The sequence below is a fragment of the Pleurodeles waltl genome, chromosome 2_2 (genome assembly GCF_031143425.1).
Source record: "Pleurodeles waltl isolate 20211129_DDA chromosome 2_2, aPleWal1.hap1.20221129, whole genome shotgun sequence".
Classification (NCBI taxonomy): domain Eukaryota; kingdom Metazoa; phylum Chordata; class Amphibia; order Caudata; family Salamandridae; genus Pleurodeles; species Pleurodeles waltl.
The window spans coordinates 944478697-944498003 of record NC_090439.1 but is presented as its reverse complement, the minus strand read 5'-3'; the positions used below and the strand labels follow the sequence as shown (position 1 = coordinate 944498003).

At 41.8% G+C, this 19307-nt stretch overlaps 1 protein-coding gene across 1 annotated transcript in view; it reads left to right on the top strand.

The window, feature by feature from the left end:
* Positions 1 to 19307, top strand: part of CSMD3 (CUB and Sushi multiple domains 3) — a 2682374-nt gene that overhangs the window by 1404503 nt on the left and 1258564 nt on the right. The window contains exon 16 of the mRNA XM_069220640.1: positions 1716 to 1854. Coding sequence (XP_069076741.1) covers positions 1716 to 1854 — 139 coding nt within the window. The remainder of the gene's footprint in view (positions 1 to 1715; positions 1855 to 19307) is intronic.

The following is a 19307-nucleotide window of genomic DNA, read 5'->3' as shown; positions in this document are numbered from 1 at the left end:
AGCATGAAGGAGAGACACAAAAGGAAAAAGTATCGGCACAAGTGCAATTATCCATGTAACAGGGTGGATGGCCAAGGCAGTAACAGAATGCCCCAAGGGGGGCAAACGTAAATCGTTTACCAATGATAACAAAGGATTTTTGAAAGGCAAGCCCAGGAAATAGTGATAGTGTTGAGTTTGCGGTCGGCATGGTTAAAAGCCCACAGATAGTTTACAACAGGATAGAGCGCTTGTGCGCTCAACCTAAAAAGCACATTCTCTGGATACATCTTGGTGAGTCAAACCTGCTGATATTTATCAGGTGGAAAATGCCCGATAAATAATGGGACTTGAGGATTATGGTGCAGTCAGCAAGAAAATCTTCATGTTCTCTGTTATTGGGGAAAACACACACCTAGAACGTTCTTTGCACCCAGCAAAGTTGGATTTTATTGAATGTGATAAATATCACACCAATTAGTCTTAATTAGGGTTACATTCTTGAATTCAATAATTTGATTGGGTGTTAACTGAGAAAATCAGTGCTTTGGAGACGTGGCCAGTGCATGTCACACCTATGACTAGGCCAAGGACAAAGCAGGAAGAATAACAATGCACTCTTTGGTGCTTGGTCATAGCCTTTGAAAGACAGACCCATAGATTCTGTTACAATAATTAGTCAGGCACCTCACAATGATGAGCAAAAGCAATTGATAGGAGCAGGAGCAATAGTTTAAGAATTCATCAATTCATGAGTACATGATAATATATTTTTTTGTAATGCTGTTCACCTTGGAAGTCACTGACATCTTGGCATTAGGAAGAACACCTAGTTTGCAGACATTTTGACAGGGCGATTCCAATACGACCATCGAGGAAGGCCAGTACAATTAAAAAAAAAGCAGAGGTGTCTTGTCTCAGTTAAATGAGAAGCACACTTTTGCCACATAGTTAACAGGACACATGCTAAGCAAACAATACATTTCAGGCGATTATGTTAATCTATAATTAAGTGGTTTCTGCATGTATGTTCGAAACCCACTTTATATTTGTCAAATATGTTCGCCAGGAATACCATGTAGCTGATGAAGGTTGATGATCATGCTGAAAACTGTACTAAACAATAGGGTATGTCTGTGAAGGTTGACAGGTAAAGCATCAATTTAAGCACATCAGACCTGGTAGACCAGAAAGTGGTAAACTATTTGAAGTCAATTTCGCTGTTACCATCACCACGTGAGTAGTATATTACCCTCATGTGTTGCATTTCTTTCCATGTTTCAAAATATCAAACCACTGAAAAATCAACTGTATGTTGGGCATGTAATAACATATACACTGGTGTGGTGCACAATCTGGTAGCAAGGCTTAGGCAACCTTTCCTTTCTCCATTTACATGGCCCTCATGATTTTCACCAGCCAAAGTCAGAATTTCAGCTTGAGCTTTGAGATAAGGATGCAAGGCTTGTATTACAATGGCAATGTAGTGGAATAACTGACAATTCCTTGCACCACAATGTTTGGTGTATTATGCTATAACTTGCTTGGTTTGCTTGTTTTATTTCAAAAGTGTTTTCATCCACACTGGCTGAAATACATTGTCATATTAATTCTACAATTGGTATGCATTCTGGTTTTTAATATCATATACATACATATATTTGTAATTCTATGGACTAAAAAGATTGAGAAATGTGTACTCTATGTTCTATTAATCAATGTCCTTCATATTTCAGCTCCATGTGGTGGACATTTTTCATCTCCCAGTGGAGTCATCCTTTCTCCAGGCTGGCCTGGATACTACAAAGACTCATTGAACTGTGAGTGGGTGATCGAAGCTGAACCAGAACACTCCATCAAAATTACTTTTGAAAGGTCTTTAAAAACTTTTTGCCTTTGTCATATAATTTCGACTTTTTTGTGTAATGTTATTTTTATTGAAAATAGGGTAATATAGTGTATGCCGTCAACCTTGTTGACTGTGATTCCTGCGATGAAGCAAAAATATTTATACCACATTGCATGACTTCATTCAATAAATATGTTTGAGCTTTTCTGGGGCTGTATCATACCAATTGCACAGTTGGTACATCTGGTAAGTGTGCATGATGTTTGCACCCCCGGGACACTTTAGTATTACAGAAGGTACTGCAGACACTTGTGCAGTCACGTTTGTAATATGGATCACATTGGTCCAAGATGTATGCTAGCAGAGTGACTCGGGTGAAGTCCCTCATTTGTGAGTGTGGGTCTGTGCAAGTGAGGGAGACTTTTGCATTTATGACTTCACACCTCTTGAAACGGGACTCCGGGTAGCCCCAGGGACAACCCACACTGGTAGAATAAGTATCACACTGCACCTGCCTGTGGAGGATTGCTAACCCCTCTTTAAAATAATGCTGGGCCACTGTAGTTAAAGTTAGACCCACTGTCTTTGACAAGGGCACTCTCCTAGGTGCAGGAGCAGTTAGTCGTAGTTTGTGCCTTTTCTGAAGACAGGCATGTGTTTTACTCTAAACAGGTACACTATTCCAGTCTGCACCAGCTGCATTGTGTTAAGAATGCATTGTGGTCAAACTGAGAAAGTACTCTCAATGTATAATTGGGGCACTCGTGTCCTAGGCTAGCAGATTGTCCACATTTAAAAAGTGTTCACCAATTCCGTTCATTCAAAATAGGAGGGTTACTTTGTAACATTGTCTTTAAGGTATTTTGATCAAATTTGGTTAATTATGGATGACATTTATAAAATCAGATCATATTAAATGCCACGCTTTCAATGCAACTCATACTTCCGATTATGATGTATATTTCATCAGAGTGGTTCCACAATTTAAAAAAGTTCTTATCATTATAATGCCATACCCTTTGTGCATTTTAGTATGTACGTATGAGTCGTCTTGTAACTTATCTTATAAACTGTAAAAATTGACTATGCAATGAAAGTAGAAACCTTGTACACATTTGTAGATCGGTGAAGAATTTAGATTGATAATGCAAAATGAGACCAACATTATCCCAGAAGCTGACTTGCGCTCAGTGACTGACATTCAGTGCAGTGATGGCTTTTAAACAACCAGGGAGCACCAATGCCACAGGATCAAAAGTGGCAGAAAAATAAGCCACATATCTGTTGCATTTCCATGCAGCTGTGTCAAAACTGAGAGAGAGCACATTCATCCCTCTCACATCAAAACAAAGAAAAACATTTATTGTAATCAGGCATTCCCATAGCTGGGGCTCGGCATTAGCATTCTCTCAGCTCTGTAAAGGCACGCATGCAGTTGTCATCCAATAGTGCTGGATCAGACAGATCCTCCTTTGTCAGCCTCTTTAAAGGCGTGGCCAAAAGGGAAGAGTTTGGAATCCACTGGCGACATTAGTCAACCATTTCCATATACATTTGGGCTTCTTTCTGTGTGACAGGGGGATTCATTTGCATGATTGCTGAGATTAATTCTTGTGAGTCCTTCCGCACACCTTTCTCAGTGTGGTGACCTAAGTACAGGACTTCTTTCTTGCAATACTGGATTTTTTCTGGGGAAACTTGGTCTATTTTCTTCTAAATGATTCCAGAGAGCTATTGTTTCTATTGAGACTCCAGAATGTTTTGAAGATCTAGTTGAAAATGGATGGTGACTCATTATTCCCTTGAGGAGTTCGGCACCATGCCAAAACATGACTTTTGAATTTGAACGCAAAGAGGAATTTGCTTTCCTTATGAAGGGCAATAGAGAAAAAGGCCTGGCAAAGGTCAATTACAGTAAACAATTCTGCTTCACAGGGAATCCGGAATATAATTAGAGCAGGATTCAGTATCACCAGACAACGACAATCTTGTCTCAGGTCTTGAACTATGTGGTATTTTCCATTGGGCTTCCGCAAACCTAGAATGGTAGAGTTACATGGGCTTCCCAAAATCTCTTTCAAGATACCTTGTTCATTTAAACTGTTAATTAGGGGTGTAATTCTAGCAATTGTCTCTGGTGTCATATTATAAAGGGATGTTTTTGGATACACTACATTTGGCTTCACGATTATTTGTGGGACAAACCATACCTCTGCTGGCAGATCTGCTCAAGCATTTTCATCTTTCACAGAAACCAATGCTCATTGAGGTAGACAGACCTCTGGACCTTGCAACAAGGTGTGGTAGAACCATACATCTCAATTTCAATACAAACCAAATTAATTAAACAGTATGACTCATTTGGCCATACAAGGAAAACTCCAGTCAGTAATAAAATTAAGGGATTTATTACAGACTCAAGCTTAAAGTCACGTAGACAACTCTCAAGACAAAATTCTAAGGGTACGGAATCACCAAGGGTTGCCCAAGGCGACAAAATAGTTTCAGGCAAACTAACAGTAACAAAACTAAGCATTCACTAAGGAAAACATAAACATTAACACAATTAGTTGTGATATAGAAAGCTAACATTGCTCAGGCTTAGCAAGCATCAGTCAGTTTCAAATCATTAAAGTTATAGTTTTCAGCTGAGCAAAGGGAAAACCCTGTTTTAGGCAAATTAAGGATTAACATGTGGGGCTGAACACATGCGGGCAAAAGACAAAAAGGGCAAAAAGTATTTGGAAGAAGGAAATCTCAGGCAACAGGTTAATAACTAAGGTGTGCAAAAGATAAAAACGGAAAGCGCCATCATGTCACAAGCTTGATCAAGAGTCTTCTGCAGGGTCAGGGAGAAAATCTCTAAGCCTCAGTGGGATATCTCAAAGGGGCGAAGCGGAGAGGAAGATACCTCTCCAAGGGGCTCAGCATTCAGGAATTCTTCATCAGCAATGTTTCTGGAACCCTGGAGGTCTGACCAACGTCCCACTGGTTCAAAATATATTAAGGTTCATAAAGCAATCTGATTCATTCAGAAAGACAGTCAATATTTAATTGCAGCCGCATCATCCAATCGATCACATGACTCCAAGTTGCAACATCAACATCTAGTCCCAGCCTGTCATGGGAACCTCATCCATCCATGTAGCTCCAAACAGGATTAAAACATTTGTATAGTTAGGTCATTGCTCAGGATGTTTAAAACTCAAGGACACTGTTACACTTTCTCTCTCTATCTAAACAATAGGGCCTATTATCAAAGCTAGTTTAGATCACATTATGAAAATGAATCAGCGTTTTCTGCACAGTCATAAAATACAAGAATAACAGGCCTCACTTAGGCTAACGCAAGTAAACTAAAGCAATATATTTAATTAATACATTTTAATAATCACATTTTTTATCTGCAACTTATGAATTCAACATTAATAATGTGTCAATAATATCCAAGTTACATTCATTTTAAATTAAAAGAATCTCAATGTATTTCAATTGACATAAAACAGAACTGCATTCCTCTATTTTTTTACACATATTTAAATTGTTTAATCATTGTAAGATCCTTAGTGTTTCAATATATTCTGTTAGTCTAAAGCCTAAATTATAATATCATATCAATTAAATTGTGCAAGAATTTGAATTATAAACAATACTGCCAGGGTTTCTAGCACTAGTTTAAAGGAATGCACAGTTAAAATGATTTCTCATGGCATCTTTCTACTTTCAAACTATTAGTATTTTGATTGCCATAGTGGATGTAGTGTGACATATTGATGACTTCTGTGACACAAGAGGCAGCACTAAATTATGGACTACAGTACTGACTGAAGAGCTGTGCATTTGGCTAACGAATGCCTTGGGTACAGATCCCATCACAGTATCATCTAGACGTACACAATGGATAAACTTATCAGTGGTGGATCACTGGCCTTAAGCAAAGAAAAGTATCACCTGCACAACCCACTCTTAGAGCAGACACAGATCTTCTAGCTTGCACTCTAGGATGCTGTATATGTGAATAAAATCTAAAACCTAATTAGCTCACCAATACTTCCAACAGACAAACTGTCTTGTGTCTCTCACTTTGTGGCAGTACTTGCTTTACCAGCTATGTGTTGTCTATAATTTGGGTAGGGAAATGTACGGCATGCATTCAATTAGTTTAATATAAAATAAAAAGTGAATGTGAAACAAAGAGGCGAAGGCAATGAGGCAAAATGCATTAAGTGATTACAGTGCATAGAACAATGTGCTGTGGATACCTTTGTGTTACTTCGTGCGGAATCCATTTTGTCGCAGAATGAATGTTGTGACGGGGAGCTGGTGTTTTATGCATTACCATGTCCGCACTTAAACACAAGTGACGCAGATTGTAGAAAAATCCACACCTGCAGAGGGTAGTCAGATACCGATTAAACGTGAGGAATGCAGCAATGTTGACACAGATGGCACTCGGAGACCATTTGCGACAAGGGTCATCGAAGGTGCCCAGAGAACAATAGCGGTGTGTGAACATTTGCTGAGAGCGAAGTGGCTGGGTGCCAATGTTACAGCGGAAGGAGCATTTGGCAGTCTGAGCATTGAGCTCTGTAGGGGGCATGCTTTATCGAAGGCAGTGCTTAGTGTCATATCACATCTAAGGAAAGCAAATTTAGCAGACCGGTTAACGAATCATCACCCAAATACGTCGAGAAAACCATTCCTCGGCGTGGGTGTCCTCTCCATCTGTGCTGCTGAATCCTGGTCGTTGACAAAGTATATCGTTTTAGGTGACATTGTGCACGAGGCCCTGCATGGCTTAGGATGTTCAAGGTGCTGACAGCTATTCACACTGTCCACGTGTCTCCATGGCTGTAAATGGAATTCATACAAATAGTCTCAGAGGTAGATGAGAATGCTGCACTTTCATAAAATTAATGAAACGTCACACTGATTGGCGCTTTGTGTATAACAAATGTGACGCTCTAGGATTCCGCTCATCACATGCATGCGTGACAGTCCATTTGCCGTTAGTCCCTTACATTCATTAGCATAATGTCTCTTGTGACGGTCTCGGAGCTACATAGATTTTCACAGCAGGTCACAGGGATCCCATACATTTAAATTAGAACTTTCAATGGTACCGAACGCTGACAGTAATTGGATTATGCCAAGACAAGCTCACTAGTTGCAGAAAACGAGGGCTAACATGAGGATACCAAGGATGGTTTCCCAAAAGGAATGAGAGCAGGCTTTATGAACGCCACACCGCAATGCATTTAAAAACTAAAGCTTGTGAAGCTACACGTACTGAACGATCACACACTGTAATTAGCCTATTTTTGAGCAACATATTGCCCATCCTTTTTATTTTAATGTTATTAATAATTAGAAGGTAATTGAATGACAATAAATGAATACAAATAAGCCATAGTTGCACACATTTTCACACAATCAAACAATGCGGAAATAAAGACTAGACTCCACTTATTCCATATTTCGGTTTTATTTTCTATCACCACCACATTAATGATACTCACTATTTTTTCTACCATGTAAAGCATGCAGGAAATTGGGTTACTGGTTGAGGGGGTGAAACCCTACTGAAGCAGAAACAACAAAGTTTGTCAGGGTGAAGCCACGAGCAACACTAAATTAATGAGTGTTTAGAACTCTGTTGCTTGGTGCAGAGCAATCAGTCTTAACCCAGAAGCAATAGGTAAAGTATTTGTGCAACACTTCGAACAGTAACACAGTGAAAACACACCATAAAAGGATACCACAGGTTAGAAAAATAAAGTTGACTTTAATAAATAAAACAAGGCCAAAACAACAAGAATCCAACCAGTAGAACAATAGATATGTAGTTTTAAACGATTCAGTGAAAATAGCAGCAAGAGGCACCAAGCAGCAACTGTGGATATCTGGTTGCGCCAAGCCAAGACAAAGTCACAAGTTCAGGCTGACTGCAATGAAGCTTGGGCCAGCTTCAGTGGCCCAGTTGGTCCCGCTGAGCAAGAGTATCTTAATTCCTGGTTGCTGAGCGCTGTGAGGTCCTGTACTGAGGCTGTGTCGTACAGCCAAGGTGATGTGTTTGTTCCCAGGTTCTGCGAAGGTGTGATGTGAGGTCCTACGTCATCATCGATGATCCCATTGACAAGGGCATGTAATATGAAGTCTGGTCTCAAGGATGCATTCTGCAGTTGAGACAATGCATTGCTTCTGAGGAGCTGCGAGATTGAGATGTGAAGACCTGCATCACCGTCAAGGCTGCTGACTAGAGATTTGCATGCAGGGGCCTGCATCAGGAAAGCTTGGCATAGACGGCTTTTTCGATGTGGGGTGAGAGAACCCTCAGAGCAGAGGTGATGCATCAGTCCTGCTTGAGATTGCACTACACAGCAGAGGAGATGCGTCCGTTCTTCTGGGTCCACAAATAGTCTGGCAGAGCATCTTCAGGCCCCCTACAAGGGGGACAGGGCTGGGGAGGCAACACCTGGCAGGGCAGGACCCATATATGGCAGAGTCCAGGTAAAGGGTTCAAGGTGGTTGGAGCCTTCTGTTCCTGAGGCTCTAGTCAGGAAGCCAGCCAACTAGCCTTTGGAGTTCCTCTGGGGTCCTGGGATCAACAGATGCAGGTCCTGTCCTTTGCACCCAGGCAAGAGGGCAGCGGGTCAGCACAGCAGGGCAGGAGTTCTTCGGAGCAGCAGTGTGCCACTCCTTTTAGAAGCACAGCAGTCCTTTTTCCTTGGCAGAGTAACCACAGTTCCTGATGTGTACAAAAGAGTTGGTGTCTTAAGTCCAATATTTATACCTGGGCCTTCCTTCGAAGTGGGAGAAGCATCTAGAGGTTCCTCTTATAGGGCACAGGCTTCCTTCCTCCTCTGCCCTTTCTCCAAGCTAACACAGTATACAGGCCTTTGTGTGGAGGCAAGGCACACCCTTTTCGAGTGTAAGTGGGGCTGTGCCAATCTCCAACCTCCCATCCTGCCAGTGGTGACCTATCCAGGCACACCTAAGCTCTCTATTGTGGGTAGCTGTCTAGGAGGAACACACAAAGCCCAACTGTCAGCTATACCCAGTCATGTGACCCAGAGACAGGCTAAAGGCACTAAATGGCTAAGCCAGGAAAATGCCAACTTTTAAAAACAATTCAGGCCCAGATCTGTGGTTGGGTATGAATGTTTGACATTGTTCAGCATTCCGTCCATCATCGGTTCTTTTTGCATTTGTCACCCTAAGTATGTAGGATATGCCCAGATGTTGGTCCCCTGCTCTCTATGCATCCGGATTCAAGTTAGCCTGGCTGATGAGGGATACTACCCTGAAAGCGGCCCCAGGATGCTTGTTTTCAGGTCCAGGGAGGACCTGTACTGGCAGTTCAGGCTGGGCTGTTCCCATGGAGAGCAGGGTCAAGACTGATTTGCATAAGGCTGGGTCTAAAATGGAATGGCGTGCGACCAAAAATACAATGGATTTAGGCCCAGACCTGTGAATGTACAACAGTTTTCAGCATTCTGCACATCATCTGTTCTTTTTGTAACTTACTAAAAGTGGCATTTTCAAACTTGTAATTTAAAATCCAACTTTGCATAAGAAATTACTTTTGACTACAATTCCAATGACACCAAACAAGAACTGGTTGCCTCTTCCCATTTGGGAATTCCAGCTTACTAAAATGTAATAAGGTATCCCCATTGTTTTCCCATGTGAGAGGTAGGCCTTGCAGTAGTGAATTTTTTTTTACGTTTTTCACTACCAGGCCATGTAAAACTCAAATTTACATGCCAATCATTTTATATATACTGCACCCTGCTCTCTGTGCTGGCTGGGTTGGCTAGGGCCTATCCTTGGTGTAACGTTTGTTTTAAAAGGGAAGGGTTGGGCCTGGCAACAGGTTTATCCTGCCAAGTGGAAATCTTCACCCAAAGGCTGCAATGGCAGCCTCAAGACATCTTTAAAGGGCCACTTAAGTGGGTGGAACAATAAGTGCTGTAGGCCCACTTGTAGCATTTAATTCACAGGCCCTGGGTACATGTAGTACCACTTTACTACAGACTGACTGCTAAATAAAATATGCCCAATGGGGATAAGCCAATGATACCATGGTCTAAGGAGTGAGCACAAGCACTTTAGCAATGTTAGCAGTAATGAAGTGTACAGAGTCCTAAGCCCATCTGAAATGTGATCAGCAAAAACGAAGGGAAAATGTTTGGGGGAAGACCACCCTAATGCTGACGGATCTAACATTGCTGTAATGACATTTTTAAAAATCAGTAGTTTCAGTAAGATAAAGCTGAAATATGTTCCTATGTTCCCGTCTCACATTCTAAAGATTCCTAGGATTAGCTTACTTTCGATGTGCTTTTCAAAGTTGGTTACACAAAAGGTTTTAATAAATTGCTCTGACCCCTCGCCTCAGGAAACATCCATGGGATACAAGTCCATTGTCTACCACCGCTGACAGATTTAGTATTTGAGATAATTCAGAAAAAATACAATATTTCTGTGTTATTACTTCAGCACTGCATGCTGAAATCAACATTCAACTAACCAGAAGAAACCAAACCATATACGACTCTGCTGCCGGGCTCACCCTGACCCTCCCAGCCCACATTTGCATCGCCTCACACCTCACAGAGCTCCACTGGCCCCAATCATGAAGGAACACTCTTCAAACTCCTGCAACACCTTACACAACATTGTCCCCATGTACCTCAACAACCGCATAAATTACCACAAATCTACTAGACACTTCTGCTTAGCTGGTCTCCTACTTGTATCCCTAACCCCCTAAATCAGTTCTGGTAGTCATGCCTTCCTATACCTCACTCCTAAAGCCTGAAATGACCTGCAGCTGTACATTGGAGCCTCCTAATATTTTGAATTCCACAAGAAACAGAAGAAATGACTCTTCACCTAGCCCCAGTGGTTGTAACCAACTGAGCATTTTCATATAATGCTTTACAAACTTATTTATGCACCATTTGTTACAGTTACCTATAGATACATGCAAACATTCATCAGTATAATATTGTTGTCTGCAAAATGGATGATGTCTGCTTCTCACCGACAATAACCCACTAACCATTTCTTCCTTTGCTGTTCATTGCTTCATGGGCTGTGTGCAGGAATCATACTTTCCTGCCAGAACAACACTTGAAAGTGTACCTAAGCATCTGCATATAGACAGAGTCCCCAACTTTGCATTCTGAGGACAGGACCTTAACAGAAGGGACTCTGAAGACAGGAACTGAAACTGTGCCTTAGCCTGATTGATTGGATCTTTGTCACTTACAGAATGCTGTGACTATGATTGGCATTGGTAGTTGCCCAACAGTCTTGGAAATACATGCCTGCATTTTCCACCATTTTGAAGAAAACCTTTTCCACTTGGACCTACAGAGTCCTTGCTGTTGATTTTGATTAGATAATGTGGAGCAGATTGTGGCCCTTCTTCTCTTAGCTGGGCACAAGCATAGAAGTCTTGCTGATGCTCAGCTTGTCTGCCTTGCTGCAGTTGCTATTATTACCTGCGTGTAAGCCATCAGCCAGCTTAAAGAATTCCTGAAACATGGACACCATACCTAAAAGCCAAATCTACCCCTTGCCAGAGACTGGGAAATAGCTTTCTCAATTAATTGACTGCAAGTGCAACAGAGCTTAGTCATTCCTCTGTCTGGTGATAATACTCACTCCATGTTTTTGAAGTGGTCAAGCACCTGCTTTGCTTGCCAGCTAACTAAACTAGGAGCGATCTGAGGGGCTGGATGGAAGTTGTTTTGTGCTTTCAGAGATCCCTTAAAATTTTTTGTGTCTGATTGTCTTCACCATCAACTTTGTTTAACGTTTGTATGTGGAGATTCTCTGGCACTTAGGTAATGTGAAATAAAGATTTTGGGTGAAGAGCATCATTGATCCTAAATCCATTAATAGTGCCTTTGCTTTTTCATGCAGGCAGCGACCCTTGGAGTGCATTCTGGGATCATGACCTTCCTGAATGGAAATTCTGACCCAGCCTACTTGACTGGGTCTTTCCAAGTCAGGCAATTAACTGACTATGATAGGCCGTGGGATTTGCCTATGTTCCTAAAACATCAAATATAAGTGTTCATTCCCTCCAGCTACTTGAACACTGTTAGTCTGACATGGAGCCCTTAGGACCTGGAAGCTGTTGTAGATTCCAGAGTGTGGAGCAGAGTACTGAAATCTTCCTTGTAGCTGGGAACAAGCCCGAATGGTCAGAAGATGCTCCAGTGAAATTGCTTGAATGGAAATCCCCAGCAAACCAAATAAATTCACAAATGTATACACAGCTCCTAGAATCCATCTTTCCTCTTCAATAGAAACTGGATGAGAGCTGCCTGAAGAAACTGAAAATGCAAGTGCAGGTGCACTTGAGTGGTGACGCTGAGCCAAATACACCAAGAGACCTGTGCTACTAGAGAACAGTGCCTTTGGGACACATTTCCATTTCTGTGTGCCAGACGCTTATTTGATCCCCTCCCCCAACACATCAGGACATGCAGGAGGAAAGATACCACCATTTTAGGTGACCAGTAATCCCAAACCCAGGAGGATGTTGTGACTTGCTAAAGCAAGTAAACCCACTGTTCAAAGTTTGAGGACCTGTCCCCTTGCTTTGCAAGTTAAAATGTGCACAGCTGAATGGCTGCTGTTTATTGTACTCTGAGTTTGCTTTTTTTAGATGTTAGCGTAAATTAGTGTTGCTAAATTGTTAATTTGAAAGTGTAATGATTGTGATCAGCTGGTGATGATAACATCCTTTGTTTTAAAAAAATCCTGTACATTTTCAGTTCCAAAACTGCATTCCTGTGTTATTGCACTTTTCTTTGCAGGATCGTGCTGAGGTTTCCAATTATCTAGTGACTGCATACATTGTATCAATGAGCATCACTAAAAACCAAGATTTTATTACTATATTGGTAATTGTCTATTTTGTTGTTTGGAATGTTCCTTCTGATCAGTCCTTCATCCCCTAGCTCACTGAGGCAGGTGTTTTGGTACCTAGAATTCTCGATCCCGGTCTCCTGCAGGTTTCAGTCATTTGTGGTCAGCTGGACCCTGTTAGAGTCAGAAGTCTTTCTCATATTTGTATCCCTGAAGCAGATAGGCAGGCAGTCAACTGGTTGACCCTTGGCGACCAGTCCCTATCTGTGGATGCCAGCAGGACCCAGGAGTCCTTAAGTCATTGTATTACATATGTACGTGTCTGGAATTTGTAAAGAACATCTATCCAAAAGGCAGTGGGGGTGTGTACATGGTGAAAGGCAAGCATGCAGTCAGCAGGTGAAAGGTTGAGTTAGTTGGGTTGCATATTATTGCATTATAATGTAGTGCTTTTTAAAAAGATGCATTTTCAGCCATTTCCTAAGTTGGAACAGCTTTAGGTGGTTAATGGATATGCAGATATTGTTCCTCATTCTGAGTGCATAGATGAAAAAATGTATTCTGTCTTGTTTTTTTGTTTGTTATACTTCTTATTCTCCAGTCTTACAGTGTCCTGGCTGTGAGTGTGCAATAGCCACCAGAAATTGTGAACTTGTCTTCAAGACAGGTGGAGGGTCTGGTTGTAATGGCTTTATAAATTATGCAGCCAGTTTTCAACACGGTGAAGACTTGCCAATGGGAAGCAATGGTGTTTCATCAGAATAGGGGTGAGGTGATCATATTTCTTATGGCCCTGGGTGGGATATGCTGCAGTGTGTAGGATGCCCTATACAGACGCCATTGTGGAGCTGACAATTCCTGGAGCTGTGTATTGCCACTATCCACATGAAAAACTACAAGGACTTAAGCAGCAGTTCTGAAGTCTTTTCTGGAAGAAACTGTTTCACTTCCTTCAGAAAAGAAAGCTGAGATCAGTCTGTCCTTGTTTTTCTTCGCACTGTGCCCTTGAGAGTGAGGTTGGTGTCCAAGGTGAATTCAAATGACATGCCAGTTTTCTGAAAGATGGAGTTCGATGTCACCAATGTTCATGTAATTGAACCAGGTTTCTTCTTTTTCTTGCTGATTGTTTATTGAAAATAACATGAATTTTGTCTTGGTTGGGTAGAGGTCAGGATGAGATGTTTGATGTCTAAAGCATAGGAAACATTCCAGTATAGTTGTGTATTAACAGCATATTGGTGATTCTTGATGCTGCTGTTTGTGATTAGAGCCTAAAGGGGTTCCATGTAGAAAGTGAAGATGAAAGGGGGCATTATGGAACCCTGGATAGCTTTATAGCTGATAGGGATGTTTTGAGACATGAAGGTGCGCATGGTAACAAACTGGTGTCAGCTAGAAAGTTAGGAAGAGATCCTGTTAAGAATATTGCCAGTGATGATGGTGTGATTTTCTATTGTGTCAAAAGCAGCTGAGAGATTCATTAATTTCTTCTGTGTTTAGGAGGGCATTTTCTATGATGTGTAAGGTAACCATCTATGTTATGAGGTATGATCTAAAGCCATGTTAGTAATCATGCAGAAGATGGTTAGCGTTAATGTAGTTTTGGAAGTGAGCATAGACTGTTTTTCAGTGATCATGCCAATGAATGGTAGGTGAGTGACAGACTTGAAAACAAGCAAGTCCCCTTCTTCCAGTGGGACTCAGGAGTCAGAAGTCTTCTTTCTTCCAGCAGACTGTCTTCTTCAAAAAGAGTCTTTCCAGGTCCAGAAATGTACTGATGATGTGGTGGTGATGTGCCAGTTTTCTCCTGGGCACTAGCCAGTGACTGGAGAGTTTCCCTATACATTACTGGATAATTTCAAACTACATGCATAAGTTGCCTTTGCCAATGTCCATTACTATTAAAATGCTCCAGCAATTGCAAAGCCAGTAGCAGCGACTAAAAAACATTGTTTTTTTTACTTTCAAACATGTGTAATAGTGCAACACACCTTCCATCTTCAAAGTGAAGAAGACAACATTTTCATATCTTCAAGATGGCTCTGCATTGCTTCATGGAATGTTAAGTTGCAATGCACCAGTATAGAAAACAAGCATACAGCTTATCCAGTCGCATCCTAATGTAAAGAAATGCTTTTCTCCAGGGGAGGGACATTCATAATATTAGTTAGCTTCTTCCTAATGCAAACTGTGAGCTTCACCAATCACCATGCAAACACCCTGCAAACTGGTGTGAATTTGCAAAGTTTAGTTTTCCCCTGAGGACCTGTATTTCTTGCAGGGTTATCGTGTTTTTGCCAAGCATGTTTTGAATTTCACTCAAAAGCAACGTCACCTTGCCCTTTGGTATCTCACAAATGCCCTTCAATAAGTCTAGCTTGGTGCCAAGAAACATTATCCTTATAGCAGGACCTATCATCCCTGTTGGCAGTGTGACTTTAAGTGACCCTGTTAGCCCAACAAAAGCATCCAGGACGCAATCCCACTGGTCTATGGGGGTCATTCTGACCCCGGCCGGCGGCGGAAGCCGCCGGCCTGGCTGGGACCGCCAGAATACCGCTGCGCGGTCAAAAGACCGCTGCGGGTATTCTGGGTTTCCCGCTGGGATGGCGGGCGACCGCCAGAAGGCCGCCCGCCAGCCCAGCGGGAAACACCCTTCCATGAGGATGCCGGCTCCGAATGGAGCCGGCGGAGTGGAAGGGGTGCGACGGGTGCAGTTGCACCCGTCGCGATTTTCAGTGTCTGCACGGCAGACACTGAAAATCTTTGTGGGGCCCTGTTACGGGGGCCCCTGCAGTGCCATGCCATTGGCATTGGCACTGCAGGGGCCCCCAGGGGCCCCACGGCACCCCATACCGCCGTTTTGTTCCTGGCGGCCAAAACCGCCAGGAACAGGATGGCGGTATGGGGGTCGGAATCCCCATGGCGGCGCAGCAAGCTGCGCCGCCATGGAGGATTCCCCAGGGCAGCGGGAAACCGGCGGTACACCGCCGGTTTTCCGTTTCTGACCACGGCTGTACCGCCGCGGTCAGAATGCCCATGGGAGCACCGCCAGCCTGGTGGCGGTGCTCCCGCGGTCGTTGGCCCTGGCGGATTTTACCGCCAGGGTCAGAATGACCCCCTATGTCTGATTCGTACACAAAAGCAAAATCATCCAAACAGTCTAGTATTTTGGCCTCTGTAGTTCTTGCTGATGTTTGACTAGCCCCGAACAGCAGAGTCGTAATCTATTTTATGAATTCTTGCACAATTATGCTTACTTGCTTACCATTAATGTGAGCTTTAGTGCCCTTCCTACTGGAACACTCAATTGCCTTGATGGCTACAACCATTGGGCCTCACGTGTTCAATGCTTCTTAATGTCCCCTTTGCTGCTAATGTTTGCTAACGCGCCTGGTCCTTAGTAAGTAAACTTACAAGGGGACGCGTATAGGCCCATGAACCTTTTGGATCGCATGGAGTATCCTAGCCATGTAGTGGCCAGTGTTATCAATAGCAATATAAACCATCAATAACCACTATGAGAATCATTAAGCATGAGACAATATATCAACATTTCATGAATAACCAACCACAACTCAATATACGTTTTAACAATTTTTATTTCCCTATTAGTTACAATTCTAGTGCATAAGGTTAACTCAAACTTCATTCAATCAGCTCAGAATTAGTTTATTAGCGACCACCAATAACACAATCCAATCAGAACTTGAGAAAACATATACTCTAATGCTTCAGCATAAGCCAACAAAGATGAATAGGTCAACATTAATAGCCGAGTTCAGCAATCAGTTTGTCAATCATTTTCACTGTCAATGTCACCCAAAGAATCCTACCTAACCCAGATTAGCATTTAGCATGTGGGACTACATGCAAAACAATATAGAAACGTGAATTTGGAAACATCTAGAGAAAAACTATAAAACAGCACAGTTGGTACCTAGAAGAAAAGGCCCAAAGTTAATCAGTCACATTGTCATAGCTACCTATTCACGGAATGGATCAGCAACAAAGTCAGTCTTCATCTTCAGGTCATCAATCGATCAGCAACGCATCAGGCTCTCATGAGCATGAGCCCAATGACAGAATCTCAAATCGCATCTTCTGACATCATCAATTCTCTCCTCGCATCTGAAGTTTTAGCCCCTTGTCATGACTTTTTATTAGAGTTTTTCAGTCGATCCCCCTAATTCCTAATTTGTCAGTCAATCACCATTTATTGCCCTAACCAATAATATTATTTTTACAGTTCTATGAATTCTAATATTTCAGTGTTCTCAGTTCATTGATTAGTTCACTGTACAATGGCCTCATCATACGGCTCATCAGGTATCGAAAATGTTGCATCTTCTTCTCCAGTCAGTGTCTCTATTGTTTGAGTCCTGATAAAGTACATCGAGTCTGCCTTACACCAAATTTTATCTCCTGTCCATCGGTACATTGCAGAAAACTCTAGCAAAGCCGATTTTAATAACACAAGTGGTCAAGGTTAGTTTAACACGGTTGCTTTCCTCCAGCATGCTCTAATAATTAAGCTTCTCCATGAGGCCTGGCAACTAGGCCACAACTTCGGCTAAGTTAACTCTACAATATAATGCAAAACATAGGTTATACATCTCAATATGGTACATTACTACATTATTATAAACTTTTTTCATTATTTTACATATTTTGTAATCATTTTAGTACGCTTTTCGTATAAGTGGCTGCCATTCTCCGTGGGTACATTTTCAAACATACACATTATTTTCTCAACAATTAATGTCTCTATGAACATTTGTTAATCATAACATATAAACATTTATTAATAATTTCTAATTAGCATATCTGCTTCAACATGTTCCCTGCACTTTTCTTCAGTGGGATGATGCACACTAGGTCCACTGCAGCCTGCAGCTCTGTGCATTGCAATTTTGTCTTAGAGTTTTAAACCAGGTTTTGCTGTGCTCATGCAATGCTGCTAACCTTTGATTTTGGCAGGAGCTTCACTTCTAAATGAGTCCCCAGTGCGGCAATCCTTGTTTCTGCAATCCTCGAACTCTTATAGCACTTACTCAGGCTTTCCTTTTCTTTTGTAGGCAGGGTGATCTTTGAATATCCCTGGTCTGGTTCCCTGTATGTCTGTCTTAGGTGAAAGGGTGTGCTCTGACCAAGCACTACATGATGGCCAAGGAGGCATAGGAGTTCCGCTCTGACTACCAAACACGATATTGGTGGATTGGCCCATTCAATTGCTCCTGAGTGAGCCAGTTGGCTAGTGCTTTCTGTACATCTTTGAATATAGTGATGCTCTTTTTTTTCCCACCCTCTGATGCAGTCTGAGTGGAAAGGGGGTTTGGGGATCCCCAATTGCTGCTTTGTTTTTTTCAGTTATGTGTTCATGCCCTCCGTGCACACCAGTCTTCTTGCCCCTAAACCAGATTATTACATCAGCCTTCTTACTCTGTATTGCCCCTGATCTTTTCCATTAAGAGTCAGGGCATATTTAGGTACATTTTACACAAGTGAGCAAATTTGTATTTTGTCCGTAATGCACATGTTGTATCATCTGATGGTCACATGTATTCAAATGGAGGGTACTTATATTTCCCATTCTATATATGAGAGGCAGCATACTTCCCTTTGGTTTGCACATACTTATTGTCATGTTCCTGTTGCGCTTTAATTGGTATTTCTTGTCTAAATGGCATGTTGCAATTTATTCATTGATGTGTCAGAAACATTTTGGTGAATTATGTTTTAACAATAGTGATTGCATTACTTCATGTTTATTGCTCTTCATTACTATACATGCTCCCATTAGGTGGTTGCCTCCAGCTGAAGTAGTTACCTCATTGCCCAGGCTCTTTTCCTAGTTTTTACTTGGAGATACATGGCATACTGTATTGTAATGTGATAAATGACCATCATTGTTAAATGATTGTGTCCCCAAAGTACTGACTCAGCAGTTGATGCCACCAATTTAGTACTGTCAGATGATAAATGAAGCACTAAAATGTTATTACTGTTACAGAAAGGCTCTTGTAGGGCCTGTTTAACTAAATGGATTTCTCTCAGCAAGAGCCGCTTTGGAGGTTTCAATGTGAATAGAGGTTACTGTTATCACATCACCACAATAGCATGCAGTGCATCAAAATCACTGATCTCCCTACAGTATCACCTCTTACCTAAACCACCTGGGATTTCTCTTCAACATTAGTGTATGATAATAAATCAACTCAGTATATTTTCAAAAGGGCCTGTGCGCATTACAAGTACCTGTATTTCTAACTTGATCTCTTTGTATTGTGTGGCACTGTAATACTGCCCTAACACTTTCCCCCTTTTGGTAGAGTGCCAAAAGAGCTTTGTGAATGGGTCGAATAATTCACAACTCCATTTGTTTGGTGTGGTTGGAAGATGATTTTGCTTGAGACATGGTTTGGTGTCATGTGTAAGACCTGAATAACTACTGCACACACTATGCATCATCATGGACCAGCATCTAATGCAGAAAGCACTATGCATAAGCACTGCATGCATTAGGATGGTAGGATATCAAATTATTTTTTTATTGCCAATTAATTAATCACACTAGCCTTAGTTTGCA